Source organism: Magallana gigas, chromosome 1, assembly GCF_963853765.1.
Source record: "Magallana gigas chromosome 1, xbMagGiga1.1, whole genome shotgun sequence".
Classification (NCBI taxonomy): Eukaryota; Metazoa; Mollusca; class Bivalvia; order Ostreida; family Ostreidae; genus Magallana; species Magallana gigas.
Genome location: NC_088853.1, coordinates 71376363 through 71395822, shown reverse-complemented (window position 1 = coordinate 71395822; position 19460 = coordinate 71376363). Strand labels below are relative to the sequence as shown.

At 33.3% G+C, this 19460-nt stretch overlaps 3 protein-coding genes and 1 long non-coding RNA gene across 6 annotated transcripts in view; 2 read left to right on the top strand and 2 right to left on the bottom strand.

The window, feature by feature from the left end:
• The window catches only part of LOC105322716 (uncharacterized), a 61273-nt gene that overhangs the window by 7376 nt on the left and 34437 nt on the right, over nt 1-19460 (bottom strand). The gene's annotated exons all lie outside the window — the stretch shown is intronic.
• On the top strand, nt 3347-12117 carry LOC136272622 (uncharacterized). Of its 2 annotated transcripts, XM_066074450.1 has the most exons (9): nt 3347-4288; nt 4446-4523; nt 4852-4929; nt 5175-5237; nt 5906-6026; nt 7411-8167; nt 8484-9575; nt 9824-9907; nt 10669-12117. In XM_066074450.1, exons 1-9 carry the CDS (start codon nt 3922-3924, stop codon nt 11305-11307), a joined length of 3279 nt encoding a protein of 1092 aa, XP_065930522.1. In that variant the 5' UTR covers nt 3347-3921; the 3' UTR covers nt 11308-12117. The 2 variants fall into 2 exon arrangements, with proteins under 2 accessions (XP_065930522.1, XP_065930525.1); XM_066074453.1 differs by lacking the exon at nt 5906-6026 and having other exon boundaries at nt 5175-5286.
• LOC136272621 (uncharacterized) lies at nt 13300-17290 on the top strand. 2 transcript variants are annotated; one of them, XR_010710594.1, is made up of 5 exons: nt 13300-13740; nt 14868-15292; nt 15481-15657; nt 15848-16109; nt 16356-17290. It is a non-coding gene; the product is annotated as an uncharacterized lncRNA (long non-coding RNA). The 2 variants fall into 2 exon arrangements; XR_010710596.1 differs by having other exon boundaries at nt 13302-13740; nt 15848-16062.
• On the bottom strand, nt 13929-17210 carry LOC117693126 (uncharacterized). The gene is made up of 2 exons (XM_066074438.1): nt 15879-17210; nt 13929-15621 (listed from the first exon to the last, which is right to left on the bottom strand). Exons 1-2 carry the CDS (start codon nt 17208-17210, stop codon nt 14917-14919), a joined length of 2037 nt encoding a protein of 678 aa, XP_065930510.1. The 3' UTR covers nt 13929-14916.

Here is a 19460-nt window from a genome sequence, read left to right as displayed (position 1 = left end):
ATCGAACGCAAGCGCTAATGAATCTTTAAGTATATATGCGGAGATCCTGGAAATTTTACAGGGGCCTTCGAAGGATTATTTTGTTTTTCGAGGAAGGGGAGCATGTGCGGATCAGATTTTTTTTCCGGGGGTGGAAGTTGAGGGTCTAACGATTTTGCCTGCGGATGCCCGAGGCATATTTTGGTAATTTTATAATGTACATGTAATTGAAAGAAATGTGCGGGCGGGGGGGGGGGGGTCTGAAACCCTCTCCATTCCCTTCTAGATCCGCGCAAGGGGAAGACCGAAGTTGAAACTTAAGATACGAACCATTAAGTCTCGGTTAGTATTGCGTCCGCGTACGAAAGAAATGGCAATATTCAAGAATTTTGGATGGAAGATCTGGGTTTTAGGTCGTCCATCCTATTCTTTTTCAGACTAAGAGCTACAGACCTGCAGGTAGAGATTGTCAATCTCTTGTTGCCTATGTCAATTTATTTCTCAAAGAATCAGGGATTTTTTTATCAATAAAGTTTTACCTTAAAATAAAGAAAGAAATTGGGCACAATTTTCAATGTCAGCATTTTACAAGTTAATGGTCTAATAAAATTTTGTATGAAATTTCAAGATACAACTCTCCATGGCTTTATCCGAACTATTGCATGGAAAAAAGATTTACATCGCATTTTTTCAAATTACAAAAGGATATGCAAAATGAACTTAATCAATCATATTCTGGAAGATCATTTGGCTACTGCCTAAAAAAAACGACGTATTTGTTTGAAACCAGTTTTTTGTAAAAAAAAAATAAAGAAAATAAAAATAATAATAATAATAATAAAAACAAATCGTCAGTTTTCAGCCATAAAATGAACCCCAGGACAAAATTTAAAATTCCGAAACCTTTTTGCGCATCTATTGGATACCCCTAAAAGAAATTCTAGGAGATGAATTGTCTACTGTTGAAAATGAAGGAGGAGTTCGAGGAAGAAGGTTTTTTGTGAAAAACGTTTTTTACCAATTATTTGACCCCCAAGGATTAACAGAGAATTTTTAAAACCTTTTTACAAAACAACATGATACCCCAAATCAAACTCCAAGAGTTCAGTATAATTATGATATAAGAGCAGTTTGAAAAAGTAAAACGTGACAGACGGACGGACAGACAGGGTAACAACAATATATCCGAACTTTCTTTAGAAAATGCGGGTATAATGACAGTAAACAATTAAAAAATCAATATACTCCTTTATGATTTATAAAAATTATCCAAATTAGTACGTCTCTAGGATTGACAAAATAAGTAAAAACAAAGTTCCTGCTAAAGCAACCTTATGCATATGTTATGCTTCGTAAAAAATTAAACATATTTACTGACTACTATCCCATTCCTTCTAAATCGATGTAAACATTATAGTTTTCTATATTTAACGCGATCCACAACATACGTATATATTCAATAAACAACTAAGTTACCTTGGGTTTTTTTACAAAAAGTAAAACTACCTAAAATCCGTTCTTTTAAGTGGAAATAATACGCATTGTTTAAATACCACACTAACCAGAAACAGTAACGCAATCATTTAAAACATATCTAAATCCTTTTACAAAAGCAATAAATACGAGAAAAGTATGCCCGATCATTGTAGTATTATCCGATCCTAAACGTGAAGGATTGAATTTTATTATTGTTTTGTATTGGAGGTCACACGACAAATGAATTTCAAAAGCTTAAATCATATTTTAGACAATGCACTTTTCTAAAGCAGAAACAAAAGCAGTCGTGCGCATCAATAGAGAATAAAAAGTTTAAATCTATTTAATAAATGACCAAAAGTTAGCAATCAATACTAGGCCAGAATATGCTCTGTCATTGTTATGACATCTTTTAAAAACCAGTACACAAAGATCACTACGCACAACATTAAAATCGCTTGAGTAAAACACACTTCCCATTGTGACAATAAATCTCTTGTGAATAATGATGATTCGAGAATAGAAGTCTTTTGTGTAATGTTATTAGTAATATAGGTTTAGCTTTGGTTGAGGTTTAGGTAAACTTGTTATGTATTTTCAATGAATAACGTCATTTCTTGAAAAATTGTTTTCAGGCATACAGTAAAATTAATCAGATTAAAATATATTTCATTATATTTCAATTTATGCAAAATGTTCAAGCGCAAGTTATGTCAACTTACGAAACCCTACTATAGTAAATATGATACTCTTACTGAACGGTTTTTGTGTCCACAAAACAGTCTGGACGTCTTATAGCAGGGTATATGCGATTTATTTTGTTGTTTATTAAATATATTGATTTACATTACGGACAGTTAACTGTTCTAAATGATTTGCAAATATGGTTCTATTATTCACACAATTAAATATGTTTTAAGTGTTATACTCATTCTGCTTACAAAATATATCAATTTTAGCTATTTTCCTGATTGAATGAAACGTCATAAAAAGAAATATTTATGAAAAAAAATTAAAAGTAAAAATCGTTTGAAAGAGAGAGGATTTAAAACTGCCGATAAATAACTAACTGCAATAATGATATATTAAAAAAAACACTCGAAAGATATTATTTGTAAATGCCATAGACGTTTGATAGGTTAACTACGGTTTATTTTTTATATCTATCAAATTTGAAACAAGCAATCATTTGAATGGTTTGTTTCAGGTGGGATTAAATATAACGCACGTGTTACGATATGTGCATTTCTTTAGTATTGTCAACGGGAATGTAGAAAATAGTATATTTTAAACTTTAAAAAACACGATATTGAATAATAGTTGCTCCCGAATTTTTAGATGCCTGATTGTCCAATTTAAGTATTAAATTCAATTTGTTTATGTTGTTTCCGAAAAGGGGGTCTATTATTTGTTTTTGTTTATGTTTTTTTTTTCAATTAAAATGTATAAACTATACATTTTTATAAATGAAAATATTTTCTCTAAACATTAGCCTCAGATGAAGACTTGTATCTTTAGTTGCCTGCATTTGTAAGAATTTCACATCAAAAAATTTAATACGCTTGTGCTACTTAGTACCATACAGGTTGCCTAAAATACTTGATACCTGTGAAATATGTTCATATTTCAGGTATATTCTTTCCAACGGAAGGCCATATAGTTTTCGTAGTATGTTTATTATCTAGCATCGAACTGACGATTCTATTGTTTTGGCAATACTTTTTCTTATTTTTTATCATTGCTTTTTTGCCATTTCCATATCATTGTGAAGGTTTTCCGTTATCCCCAACTGCTAAACCACTAAATCTTTGTGCAATAATTATTGCTTGATAAACTAAGAACATTATTACAGACATTGAATTGAAGAATTCGAGGAGTTGAGATATTAAGAGGCTGTCCAAGCAAGTGTCAAGCAGTTATCATAGCAGTGCTTGCACATGCATTTTTCTAGAATTTTATTTTTACATGATAATTAAAAAGTTCGTGTGACCTTTTTATAAGATTGAAAGTTAATTTTCTTTTTAAAATTACTAAAGGCCCAAAATTTGACTATTTTAGTGTATAAATAGCTTCTATATATTACATAGAAAGCATGTATCTTAGAATTCAATATAATTTCTAATACATTGTGTTTTGTAAAGAAATGAATGTTTGTGTTATTAAAAAGATAATGGATTCTGAGGTTGAAAAAATAAAACAGCTGGGAAAACGATGATAACATGCAATAAATGCTAATTAAAAAAGCTTGAAAACCAGTAATTTGAGTTATCTCCCTTTGAATAAAATTTTTCTTAATTGCATAAAATTTACATAATTGTTTTTCAGATATAAATAATATGTATTTTGATACATATAATTTATCTTGATATATTTAATATTAAAGATCAATGAAAAAGAATTCAGATTTTTGTTTGCCCGCAAAATATATTTACCCCGGACTAGCAAAACAAACATGGCCGATTATTAATGGAAAAGTGTAGCTTTGCAAACTGTGGTTCCTGTTTTGGGGAATTGCTAACTCTTTACAATTGCCAAAAAGATATTACCGGTCACTTAAGATATTTGAAAGTTGGGGGTGACAGGATTTGTGCGAAAGAAGCAGACCTTATTTTGTACAGATCGGGTTTGTTCGATGTCGAGGAATCATGCAGACGATTACTCTTGATATGCCAGGGTCATCGAGATTCACTTGGCATCTACTGGAAACCCAGTGCCAAGAATAAATGCAAATATCCGATACATAACGGGAATTGTAAGGCAGACAGAGGGGTCGACTTTAATGTTTCCAGGGAGATATTCTTTCTCTTCAAAGTCATTCTTCCTGTTGGAAGTGGTAAGCATTAATCCGAATTTCCTCCGATTTTTTGTAAAGTAGATTTTATAGAGCCTGGTTAAATATTATAATGAAAATACCCGATGAGATGTAAGAATTATTCATAAATTAAAATTTGCAACTTCTTTATAGCATGTTATGTGCTTCTGTTTTATAGGAATTTGTAAACTATGTAGAATAAGTCACCACCAAACGCTTGCATCAAGAGGCAACATATGCACCAATGAAGGAAAAGGTAAAACAATAATGTTTATGAAATTGTTAACTCATATCTATAGTCTAAACATTTTTGATGCCCAAACATATAAAATGAAACACAGAGGAAATATGCAATGTTAGCATGATATAAAGATAATTAATTTATACAAATGTAGGTAGATCTGAAAAAGAGAAATGCATATATGTAGTGAAACTACCATAAGTAAAATAACATGTATTTAAACAAGCACTGGATTGTCAATTGACTTAAGGTTCCATTTATTTGAATAAGCTTTTGCCTATCAGAGTGAAATTGAATTTGTTTTCTGTTTGTTTATACTGAATGATGATTTGAAATAATTTAGCTGGAGTTCAAAGGACTACAAATGACACTGCCCAGAAATCATCCCCTCTGCAACCAACCACAACTCAAGAAGAGCCTGGTAAGATTGTCATTTTGTTAAATCATCAATGGAAATCCTCGCCCCGCACTTTATTTTTTTTTCTTGTCACTACATGATGCCTCATGTAGTGACAATGAAAATAATAAGAAGCAGATACAGGATCTGAATTTAACCAGATTGGAAATATTAAAAGTTTAAAATCAACATTAAATGATGATTTGATACTATCAATAACAATTTCATTTGTTTATTTAAAAATTCTTCAAAGCAATGTTTTCTTACAGAATTGGAAAGTCACACAGAAAATCAGTGTACCGGTAATGCCAGCCAATTTTCTGACTGTAGCAGTGAGTACTTTCCCCTACATCCCATAATTGGCCTAAATGCTCACTTAAGGTACTTCACTGAGACTTTTACTTTTTAAGACATTACGTCATAAGATGGCGATTTAAATTTTTTATTAAACTGTTTGTATCAATCGATTCAGATGTATATCGTCATAGCTCAGTGGTTAAAGTATCAGGCTAGTGAACCGCAGGTCATGAGTTCGAATCCATCTGGGGCTTTTGTTTATGTTTACTGAATGAAATTTTTGTAAATATCATTTTTTATCTAAAATTGCACATTTTTCACCTATTTGACATATATACTTCTTATCCATCATGCTTTCTATCATAATCAAGTAATTTTCTGCTGATTTGAGAAACTATTTCAAGGGGTAGTGAAGCACCTTAAGAGCCAACACTAGACAATGCATGCTAATTGCATCTCTAAAATTTATTTGTATGATCTCTTCCAACTCAGCAGTTATCAAGTTAAACTTGATGGGTAGAAAATGAGATTTTTTCTATTAAGTTAATCAGATAATCAAATTAAAATAGATTTACACACATCTCGATTCAAATGAAAAAATACTTATATTCTTGAAATGTTGATAACGTATGCAGAGGCAGATACTTTTGCAATCTTTTCATGCTATTAACAACAATGTTTCCATTCTTAAACTCTTCTTTAGCTTCTTTTTGGGGGTCCCAAACACAGAGCAGTCACGAAGAATGGGAGCCAGAGATAACAGCACTGGAGAAATTAAACCATGCAATTTATCAAATATCCAATGACAGAATTTCACCATTTAGGTAATTTGATTTTTTTTAAAAATCTCTAACAGTATTTAAAAGGATTGTGTGAAATAAGTCCCTCAGCAAATATAAGACAATATGTAAGTGTCAGAATTTCTGTCTCCCATTGCATGTACATGTATTTCATCTGAAACCGCAGGAAGTTCACATGGACAGTACATGTACATTCTGTCCCCAAGTTGTTTTTTGTTATGGTTTGGGTACGGTAATTGGTTTGAAACTTCTGTGTAGCTTTATAATAAGAATCAAGTTTGAGTCTTAAATTAAAATTGGTCAATAGAAATAAAAAAAAATTAAATTTGATCAACTCTATTTATTATTAATTGTGTTCATCCTATAAAAAACATATTTCACCCAAACACATTTTGCACATTAAGTGATAGTTGTTTTAGAATTGGGGATGCCAATAGTGGATTTGTATTGCTCCTGCTATCAAATTCAAATTCACAATTAAACAATTATATCAAAGATATTCACCTTTATTATACCCCCGCTCAGAAGGAGAGGGGGTAAACTGTTTTACCCTTGTCTGTTTGTCCATCTGCCTGTCTGTCTATAACTTAAAAAAACAATTTCCATCACAGATTTCTCAGCAACTATCAATCTCAGATGCTTGAAATTTTTACACAGTCTTTGTTAAGGCATGCCATATGGTTGGATTAATTTTTAAACAAATTCACTGTCATCTTCTTGTAAGATGTTGACTTCGCTTATTTTTTATATTACCATCAGATTGGGGGTATCACTAGCATTGGCTCACAGATGTCTTGTTCATAATAGGGATTACTGTTTACAGATTTGGAGGGGCTTTAAAATTCATACAGCAAACAATTGGTTATTTACATTCAAGAGAATTTGATTTTAGGTATTAATTTTAAAAATATTACCCCCAGTTTTTATTTTCTTCTGTATCTTACCATTGCCGTTCTCTAGATTCTAACAGGGTTCCATTAAACGTGAATGTTAAGGCCCTTGTACCTGTTATTCTTGGTAGGTCACTCAGATAATATGTGCTATATAATATATATATTCCCAGTCAATAACAGTGTTGCATTGGCTACTTTTTATTGTTTTACCACTGTCCCATGCATTATTTTCGTTAAGTTAAATCCTTCTCCGTATCATGAAGAGAGTCATTGATTCCCCCTGAATGGGACAACAGTCCATCGCGAGGTAACCCCCAGCATAAGCCAGTACCTAATTTCAGCTGGGTGGACTGAGACAATGTAGATAAAGTGCCTTGTCTAAGTGCACAACACACAACATCAAGTGACCACAGCGGGGTTTGAATCAGCAACCTTTTGGATACTGGCCTAATGCCAATAACCACTGAGCCATGTGCTTCACTATGCATTATTTTACATAGCCATCTTACTTCCAGGTCTCAGCTGAGTACACCATGGGATAAAGCATCAAGCAGAACACAGTACTATTACAGAAAAGAGACCTATGAACTTGTTAAGGAACTTGTGGAACTCATAGCACCACAACAGTCTGAAGTGTTATTGACGGAGATTATGCAGAAACATTTTCAATCTGACAGTGATCATGATGACTACTTCAACTCGATGGTTGCATCATACCAAGAAGCAGGATCTCCATTCATGAAGAAACAGATATTATCACTATTTGCAAATGAGTATCCTAGAGAGACACTTCTTACTGCAATACCTGGTTTAACAAAGCACAAAATAGACTCTGCCAGGAAGTATGCCACTGTTAACAGACCTGATCAGCTTGACGACAACATACCAGTCTCTTCAAAGCTCCAAATGGACAAAGTTCAGCACTTCATCAGCTTCATTTCTCAGCCTCAGTTTATCCAAGATGTAGCATTTGGCGAAAGAATCTTAAAACTGACTACTGGCCAGAAAATACACATTCCTGAAGTTGTGAGAACACTGATTGGTAGTCGAATAATATCTTCATACCTTGCATATTGTGCAGAGGTCAGTTTTGAAGCTCTGAAGCGATCAAGCCTGTATCATATCCTGAAGCAGTGCTCAGCCAGCCAGAGGAAAAGCTTATGTGGGTTAGACAATACAACAGCAGATGGCATGGCATCGTTTGACAAACTCCTGCTGTTGTCCGAAAATATGCTGGCATACAGTGCAGATACACGAGAAACTGTATTTAAGGTAAATATACGTACACATGTACCAGCACTTACACAATTGAACACCTCATCATCTCATATTGACACCCCCTTCCCAAAATAGAAACTTGAGAATTTCTACATTCATTCATGTGCAATACACAATTATTTACACTTGGTGAGTTTTTCCATCTTTGCACCACTCTCCTAAATCAAAATTATCAGCACAATTACAATATCCATTATTTAGAGTACAGCATTTATTGAATACATTTATGCTTAGTAAATGTTGCATAGGTTGTACGATCAAATCCATGATTCAATCAACATGTTGGAGTTTTTTTTCCTTTCATTTATAGGATATTGAGTCCAGACTACGTGCTGCCAAGAGATACCTGTCACATGACTATAGATGGCATATTGAGGAGTCATCTCAGGTTAAAGATCACTGTATACAATATTCTCTCAGTCATGCGAGCAGCCCCTTTCTCTGTCAAGATTGTCATCACGAACACAATGAACTCTGTAAGTTCTGTTCAGATACTTACTCAGTAATTGATGATCTTGAGCAACTCATTGAAGATGGACTGTATCCAACTGATGAAATCAGATCAGAATTTATTCATGATTTTCAAAATTACAAGGAAAGGATCTTTCTTTGGAAACAGCACATTTTAAGAACAGTCAACCAAGAAGCAGCCAAAACATTTATACTCGAAAACCTTAAAGAAGATGAGGTACTTATAGTCATGGACTGGGCTATGAAATTTCTCCCCTCGATAGACAGAGAAAAACAAACTGACTTTTATGGGAAAAAGGGCATAAACTGGCATGTAAGCGTTGTATTGTCACAAAATGATAGAGCCGAGATAAGTACAGATTGCTATGCACATCTCTTTGACAGTATACCCCAGGGATGGTTTGCAGTTGCTTCGATACTAGAAAATCTTCTGGGGTGCATCAAGACTCAGAATGAGAAAATTACAAAAGTTTATCTCAGAAGTGATAATGCTGCCTGTTATCATTGTAGCCCTCTTATAGCAGCCATCAATGGTATATCAAAGAGAACAGGAGTCAACATTTGTCGATACGATTTTAGTGAGGCCCAAAGTGGGAAAGACATATGTGATAGGCGCACGGCTCCAATGAAAATTCATGCAAAACGCTATGGCAATGAAGGGCACGATATAACCACTGCAAGGGAGTTGAAAATAGCTCTGGAGAGTTATGGTGGAATACAGGATACGCATGTTTATACTGCTGAAGTTGATTTCCAACAACAGACATTGAAAAAATGTTCTATTCCAGACATAAATATGTTTAACAACTTTCGTTTTGAAGACGATGGAGTACGGATGTGGCTGGGTTATAATATTGGAGAGGGGAAATTTGTTTCGTACAATAGTTTGCAACAGACAGCGTCCCCACAACAAGAGGCTACAAACCTTATGGTATGTTTCAAGAAGTAGATATACAAGTTATTAGGACAAATGTAATAGTGTTAAACATACTAATGGGAAGGTAAATCATTCTTTTTTTTCTTGTTAGATCTTTTTTTACTTGTTAGATATCAATATACTCAGTTTGCTTTATATGATGAAAATGTTATATGCAAATGTTATGTACAAATATATGTATAATACAGGTTATTATTATTTTTACAAATATTCTTCATAAGTCTCAAATTGCTTATTTTTAGATTCTGGAGTATCCAAAAGTGACTAAAAGGGGAAAAACTAGCAAACGGAAAAGAAAACACAAAGAAACACTTGAAATACATGAGGTATGATGAATACATGGTTGTTTTGTAATTTGATAAGTTGTATCAAGTTGTCTCTAGTCACTCTGACAATGATTTGAAATAATTCAAAGTCTAAGTTGCATCTTAATTCTTCGGGGAGGTTTTTTTTAATTTCCAAAAAAATAATACTTAAGATTATGGTTGGTATGTGATCACATCTTCTAAGAAGTCCTTTGGGTTTCACAGGATTTGATAATGTGACCAACCAAGTTCATATGCTGATGAACTTTTAAACATGCTTTCTATTTCTTCAAAGATTTAAGTATATATTCCCAGTATTACATTAAGTGTTTGAATGCATGTCAAGCATTTTATGTACAGTACATACATGTACATACATACGTTAGGCCAGTAACCAAAACGTTTCTGGTTCAAACCCCGCTGTGGTCACTTGATGTTGTGTGTTGTGCACTTAGACAAGGCACTTTATCTACATTGTCTCAGTCCACCCAGCTGAAATTAGGTACTGGCTTATGCTGGGGGTTACCTCTCGATGGACTGTTGTCCCATTCAGGGGGAATCAATGACTCTCATTAGCTTATCACCACAGACAAACTAGGGATAAGCACCGGCCCTATGCGCCTTCATGGCTCTGGGGATTTAACTTTAACTAACATACATACTAGGACATTCTGTTCAGCTTTTCAGTTGTGACGATACCAAGAACAAAGTTTTGGTACAGCTTTACATGTATGTTGTAATGAGATATTTTAATCCAAGTCAATATTTTTCTATACATTCAGGATGTAAATGTGGTGGAGGGAATGACAGATGTGGTGGATGGAGTGACAGATGTGGTGGATGGAGTGATGGATGTGGTGGATGAAGAGATTAATGAGTACACATGTGGTGAATGTGGTATTACCTTCACATCCCTGAAAGACTTCAACATCCACCAAGACATGGGCAATCACAAAATCAAGTCAACAGATCTTGTGAAAATGTTGTGGTCAGAAAAATGTGTAGATATTAAAAGAAGTATCACCAAGAGTTCTTCCACTGGTGACTTTGAAATTGTGGAAAACAATATCACAAAGGGCTGGGCTTTGAAAGGAAAAAGAGTGAGCAAAAGATTCTCAAAAAAAGTTAAAGACTTTGTGACCAAGATGTTTCAAGAAGGCGAGAGGAATAGATATACCCCAGTAGAGGCATCAAGAAAAGTACGGTCTGCCAGAGATGAAAACGGTAATCGAGTTTTTTCTCCAGAGGAATGGTTGAGTTCACAGCAAGTCCAGGGATTATTCTGCAGACTCTCTCAAACATCCAGTTTTGTACTTGATACATGTACAAAAAAAGAGCATGATGAGGACTTGAATGAAGTCATTGAGGAAATTGCTCGTCAAGAGAATGAAATAACCTTGGTTAAATCAATTTGTATGTAGAACAGTTTTCACTTGGTAGTGATGAAGTATCGGAGTGTACCTAAATGTGATCTACTTTAGAAATCTTATTTTACTCCAGTACTTAGACCCACAGTTCCGCTTAAACATTAATTTGCATTAAATGTTTTGATGATAAGTATATGAGTACACTGAGTAATGGAAGAAATAATTGCATATTTTGATATCCATACACCTTCTTGTTAAAAGCATTGATCAGTTGTGTATGAGGTTTATAGTGACATATAGTCATTAGATTTAGAAATGTGAGCTGTATACGTGTATGATACCTTAGTCAGGCTCAGTATATACATGTATATGCATATCTTACATGCACAAGATGTATCATTGTATATCTAGTCAATTTATTTTGATTCAGTCACTTTTTGCAGTGGTGAAAATATTTATGAATATGTACATTTATTATGAGTTAATATATTATTACATGTATATGCGTAGGTGTAATATTTGATTTTACGTTTTCCGAATGCATGTACATGTACATATAAATGTACTTGTACATGTACCTTTGCTTGATATATTCATATGCTCTATAAATTCTTAGATAATATGATTGAATTTTTGCATAGACCTAATATATTTGTCATATGTGTGTGTACAATATTTGTCTAACATTAAGACCCAAATGCAACACATACTTTAAAATTTCATTTTTCAATGACCTTTCTGTACTTAAAATACTAGTTAACACCATGGCTATTGATAAATTTTCATTTCCCCATCTAACATTTACTTATATTTGTGACAAACAAACATGGCTTTATTAAATTGATGAATAAATATGACAACATATTTGTTTCTTACTGCTTGGATTCTGTGTTTTGTATTAAAAAAAATTGCATTTTTAATGTTCAAAAATGGATTTTTCAGTACTACTGCTTGTAAAGTATTAATGGTGTTCCCACTGAATTTTTCTTTGTTTCTCAAAATTTCAGTATTCTGCTATATAGTAATACCTCATTTTGTCTTCTGGTGAAAATGTATTAGATTTTATTCAAATTTAAAATTAACATTAAAATACCAGAATTTAATGTTATAAAATGTATGCCAACTTAGACGAGGCATATATTTTTATAAAAAATATATTTATACTTTAAAAGCAGTTTTATAGCAAGAGATTAGTGTGTTTAAGACATACAAAATATTTATTTAATCAGATTTTATAAATTAAGTGGTTTTACAGCTTATTAAACTTAACATCATTTTGTGCACAATCGGTGACCTTTTTGCACTAAGCACGCTCCAAATTTAAATAAAAGCAATTTTCTGCCTTCTCAGACATACTACGAACTTTTTATTTTGCATATGTTACATTCGTGTTAAAATGAAGCAATACACTTAAATTTATTGAAATCCAAGACATTGCATGTGCAAAGCCCTGCCTGATTTTTCCTTGGACAGCCTCTTAAATTGTTTTAGCGAACGCGTCAAAATTCCCCAATCGCGCGATGTTTCCAAATAGCAGAAAGAATTGCATTTATTTTATGCTTAGTGATGCACATTTAAGCTTTTCGATAGACCCGAATAAAGATCTTGAAAATTTTCTATCCTTTAAAAAATAAACAAAGAAATTATAAAGACTGTGCAATAATTTTAATAAAAAATGCTCTTTTCCGAATCATGTCCATCATATGAGATATCTAAGTCAGAAAAATCAATAATAAAATATAACCCTGAAACAAGCTTCGACTTTAGGTAAAGACAAGTAAAGCATAATCTCCGCATTAGTTTATAAAGAAAAAAGAAAATCGCTGTTTCACTAGCACCTTAATTAAAGTTGAGTAAACACTATTGAATCGATATGCTTCACATAGTACGTCTCTTAGTTACACAGAAAAATCAATAATTTAAGTTCTTGCCAAAACGCATGGATACACATCTTTACATTGTGTAACTTTACACAAATATACCAACGTACATGTCAAACTTTCGAAGCCAAAGTGACCATGATAAAGGACTAAATCCATGTTTAGCTAAAATCGGCCTAACGTCAAAAGCAATTAAAATTGTATTAAAAATATTCTAAAACATTTTTTCATTCGTTATGTAACTTTTTTTTGTGTTTAAGGATTCAGAAATTATATTTCTGATGTTTATTTGAAGACACTATAATAGCAAAAAACGCGTGCTTTTTATAGCGTCAAGCATGACGTTACGTCTTTAAAAGAGCCTTCAAGTAAATTACATATTAACTATATTGTTATCTATGAAATTGAATGTATTTGTCATTAAATTGAAGTTAAAGATAAGTTCATTATCAGAATTTAATCGAGAAAGAAACGGAATTGAATTTTTTTTTACCCGAATGGCACACCTTAGTTTCCGTAAAGTCGGCCATTGTGACACGATTTCGCACGGTGACAAACAGGATTGTACAGCGACAAATGCAAAGGATTTCATCGACGCATTTGTAAAGTAAGTGTTATAAAACATCTCGATATTCTCTCTGTAACGTAAGGAAATATAAAATAAGAAATATTTGAATTGTTTTTATAAAAAGAGTTAGATCAACGATCGAGTCACATGTAATGTACAACACGCTGCATAGCCGCATGGTATGGTGTGTTGGCAGCGTTTCCGTTTCATTGCGGGAAAAAGTTCACTTCACTATAGATTGGTTTATTATTGTTTAATTGCTATTTAAAGTATTATTTATTAACACATATCATGCATTTTTTCATCAGCTGATCTGAGACACTCACACATTTACCCAATTCCAAGAATGTACAAGGATATACATTAAATCCAACTTGAATGCAAAACAAAGAAGAGCTACATGTATTAAAAAAAACAACGACAGCAATAACTATACTCTATTTGTAACATATTTTAAGCTCTAGTGACTACATAGCATATATGTAACTACCATTTTCAACCCAAACAATGACTCATATATTTCAAAAATATATAAAAGAATAATTACATGTAACATATTTAACACAGAAATTAAAATAGCAAATAATGGGTAACAAATATGGTAATCATAAAGTAAATGATTCTTTGTTATGGCACATTGTCAATTAGTTTAAAAATGAGATGACAAAATGATTCAATATTAAACGAACATGATAACAGAACACATCATGCAAAATGCACTGACATTAGTCTATACAGAGGAGATACCCCTATCTAGTGCAAACAATGTTTCCAAGTTATACAAACATATATATATACCAGTAATCAGGTACAATTTATCTGCAGTGAAGATTTTGTAATTGACAAGAAAGTTGCATAATAAAAACTAGGTAGTGTGCTTCCATCATGATTTAGATAGATTGTATATACTTATCGACAACAATAAACATCTTATTTAAATTAATACACAAAAATATCTTTTGACACTGTATTAGAATTTTCTACTAGTATATATGTAAAAAAAAATTATGATATAATTCTCGATTAAGTCATAATATGTTACAATTGACAAATTGTTGATTACAAAACATTTGTGTGATAATAATGCAACCAGATCTGTATTGTGTTTAAATGAATCAGATAAATGAATATTTCATATTATAAATCAAAAATATTCATATTTTCAGGATACCAACAGAGTCTGATTAATCACTAGAAGAAGAAAAATGAACTCAGTTACTCCTCTACCTCACTGTCATCACTGTCCTCAGATTCGTCAATGACAGCTGCATCAGTGACAAACTCGGACCAGTCTTGAATAGACGAAATAGCCTCCCTGTTGTGTCTCCCAACAGCGAGAAACCAGATAACGGCGGCGACATGGGAACATACTCCCACAACACGGGCACCCGCTCGACATCTGCAATACCATGCAATGATATCAGACTCGGAAAACTGGATCCAGAGCAGATACTGTCGGGAAGAAACATGACGACTCTGTAGCTTGACCCTGATAAGCCCATGGAACTCACTGTGTACCAAGATATCCACATCCCCCTCCAAATACTCCTGAATATAACTTGGACACAACTTCAGTTGATAAACTCCACAGGTCAGATTTCGTATGTCATCTTCGCTGATGTTTGGGAATTCCAAAGAATCAGCAGCCACTTCCCACTTTACAGACTTCTTATCCAGACAGTTTTCTTCAACAAATGTCTTTAAAGAGTTAACTTTTGTTGACAAATACCTCATTTTGCATGCAAGGGCCATGTCTTCATCTTCACTTCCTGTCGACAGAGGCTTGCAGTAACGGTTGGAGAGGGCACACACGATGCGCACATAGTCACCGATAAATGGCACTTGATTGGTTGGAAGAACATGAGCAAGGTACTTCCATCGCTTTATCCTTGCATTGGCTGCCTCAACAACCCAACGAATCTGAAAAGTTAAGAACAAGCACCACTCATAAAAAAGGTAAAAGTGCCTTATTTAAAATTAACAGTTGGTATATTTCTTTACTAAAAGAAAAAAAATTTAAATGATGAAAATCATAAAATCAATGATTTGGAACAGCATTTGTTTATATTTCAGATGAAGACAGATGTAGAATAATTGTATAATGTAATTGTATTGAAGTTTTTCTGACATCATGTTTATGTTGTAGGTCTGGTAATCAAAATATGAAAACAACTAACCTTGGTGACCAGACGAGAGGCATTGGCATCTAAGGTTGTCATCTGCTTCTGCCCTCTGCTCATCAGGCGAGGCATTTCGGCCCTTATTCCCAGCTCCTCGAGCATATCGACTGAATCTCGGAAGCCTCTGTCTACAACAAAAACATCATCTTCATGGAACCAGCCCTTCAGATCTTCTACATTGGTATGAAGCATATGGTTGAGGATAGTGGCATCATTATTCTTAGCTAGGTAAGGTCCAAGAACTGTTAGAAAGTATCCGTCTGTGGATGTGACAACCATGGGTTTAACAAGGGGCCTGCCTTTATGTAAACTATATGATTTCCGTTGAAACTGGAAGTTGTTACTTTTCTGAATATATATATAAGTTCCATCCAAAACAGCAATAGCTTTCTTATTTGTAAAATCACCAAAAAGTTCCTGTGCCAGAGGTCTTGTATGATTTTCTATAATTTCTTCTCTTGTTGTATGTTGTAGTCCAAGATGATGTGGTACAAATGACTTCATGAGTGCTGTACGGACTGATTTTACTGCTCTACAGAGGGAAGACTTTGAAATTCCAAAAATCGTGGCCAGAAGTTGATTTGACATTCCTGATCTCAGTTTTAGAAGAAAGATTCCAAGTGACATCCTTGTGCCTCGGTTTTGTGTGTTTCGAATATCACTGGAAATAAAGGAATGGAGGTCTTCAAAGTTTTCTTTAGAGATACCAGTCAGTGCCATATAATCACTGTTGCTCATGGTAGACAGTTCAAAAGAAAATCTGCTTGTTGAGGTCTGGAGGGCATAATTTCGTATTTTTTGGATCAGTTCCAGCACTGTTGACTTGTTTACAAATGAAGACTCGAATGTCTGTATTTTGGTCAAAACACCAGGTCTAAACTCTCCTTCATCAATGTGGGATGGACAACATCTGCTTCCAGGTGGGATGATGATTTCATGGTGAAGAAAGGCTGAAAATCTAGCTGCTGAAGACACGACAACAAGTTTAGGACCCGGTCGCTTGCAGATTAAGCAGTAAGCATGTGAAGAAGGTGTTCTCTGGAGAGGCAAAGATATAGATGGTGGACTGCACATTCCTGGTTGTAGAGGCTGACACACAGGAAGGGAACTAGACTTCTGCTGGCATGTTTTCTGGTTTCCATGGTAGCGATGTCTGCACTTGTTGCACAAAATGTCATTTGAGTTTGCCTCAACAAGAAAGTTCTTTCTGAGGAAGCGACGGATTGCTGTTGACTCACATTTTTTTCTGTCATTTGGCCTTGTTCTTTTTTTGCAAAGGATGCATGGGAAAATCTTTTTACTCTCTGTTTTCATTTGATCTTCATTCATTTTTATGTTCTGAAAATACAAAACAAAAATGTAGTGATACACAACTTTAATGTTCACTAAAAAATAAAGATATCATTTTATATGTATTGTGAATATTTATGTTTACAACTACTAAGCAAATACTTGCAATGTATCAAGTATAAATTAACTTTATAGAAAAACTCAAATTGACAAACTGTAGAATTACAGTGCCCCCCCCCCCCCCAATGTATTTAATGGAACTGTCAGTCTAATATTTTTTGGAGCTGCAGACCTTCAGTTGTGTTACAAGTGTTGTTTTTGACATGTGATCAATATATTATCATTTACACATATTTTTCTAGATTAACTTTAATTAATTGCTATAATATGATGATAAACTATAATTGCCAAATTATGATGAAAATGGTTTTTTTAGGGGGGGGGGTTATAGAAAAAAAGTGTATATTGAAAAAAGGTGTACTCAATAATTTTTCTATCCAATATTTAAAGAAAAAAATAAACGCGCCGAGCGGTGATCGATCCCGGATCGTCGGATTTGCAGTCGTGAACGCTACCTTTACACCATTCAGACTACGGTAGATGTGGGAATGATATGCTGTACAGTACACTAAAAAAAACTTTAAAACAAAACACTTGGCCGTTTTTCCTTCTATTAAGAAAATAATTATGGTTTATACAGGTTGATTCATTTACTAAATATATATTTTCCATTAGCCTATATTGCGTCCTTCATTTTTTATTTCTAAATATAGACGACTAACGTTCACTCTTTGCCTACATGATATCTGCTATACTGGCTCGCCAGTATGCATTTTAGTATCGGCTATCGAATATTGATTGTTTTTAGACCAAATCTTCAGATTAATAATCATTCTTGTATGTTTTTAATTACATGCATATATAAAAACAGTTTTTAAGGCTGAGTAACATATACACGGATTGAACAATCTTCTCATCTGTCAAATAGTATCATGCAGACGAACGTTGCGAACAATATTATTTATTCAAGAAAAAATCAACAGAAATCTACGTATTCAATCAAATTCTTATACATACCTTCAGAGTTCTTCTTTCTTCATTTTCTATAGGTTTTGTTGATCTTTCGTTCTAATAGTCGCTGTTTGTTTACGTATGCAAATAAGCATGTATGGAATGTCGTGCATGCGCAAAATTTGGTGTTAAAATTGAACACATATACGTTTCATTAACAACACACTGTACCTTTTTATTTTTCAGATTAGATGACAATTACACAATGTGTTTGATTCTTGTGGTTTTTATATTTTTAAAACAAAAAGGTGTGAAAAAACGTGCAATACTGTCAAAAAATAAGTAAATCCGGATTGCTCCTCTTCTTGTTTACATTTTAATTTTCATCAACAGCACACCCTCTGATCCAAAAACTTTCACTTTGAATATCTTTTTTTATTGATACAATTTCATAATTTAAAAACAGTTTTTAGATCAGAGGGTGTGCTGTTGTTGAAAAACACCACCAAAGAACGAAAATGCTGTGATTTTACCCCAAAACCGATCCGGAACCGGTTTTGTCATTTACATATTTTTGCAAGCAGACGTTTTGGCGGGGAAATTCTGGCATGTCAAAATAGTATCAGGTCTAGACTAACACATAACACCAATTTTATTTCATTTTGACCTAGTTTAATTTTTGACATATCACAGGGCCATTTATAGCTAAACATGGATTTTGTCCTTTGCACATTATACAAAATCAATACAGTACGTAAATGTTGAACAAAAACTATGTTTCTTTTTCTTTTTAAGATTATGAAAAAAATAAAAATATCTACAAATCAGTTTTTGAAAATGAAAAGAACACACACACACACACACACACACACACATACTGGTTTATATCACATAAAGAGGTATAGATTTCCATGAAAACGTTCAGAGGTATATGCTTTCTACTGAAGTTACCGATAACTGCCATAGTAGATTTAGTTCGAATCAAACATTAAATTTCATCGATCATCCATAATTTTTAGAATTCTCAACGATAACCTTGCAATACAAATAGAAATTTTCTATACAACCCGAGGTATTCCTTTAATGGTCATGCCCAAATATGGTATATACCTCAGAATGTATATATTCTGTTTCTACTTTTTTTCTTATTTACTCAAATTATTAACGTTGTTTTAAATAAAAGGAAGATGCTGATGTTTTAATAGTCATGGTCGACTGATATAAATCCAACAAATATAACTCTCGCGAATTATTCTTTGATTTATTTACTTTGCATGC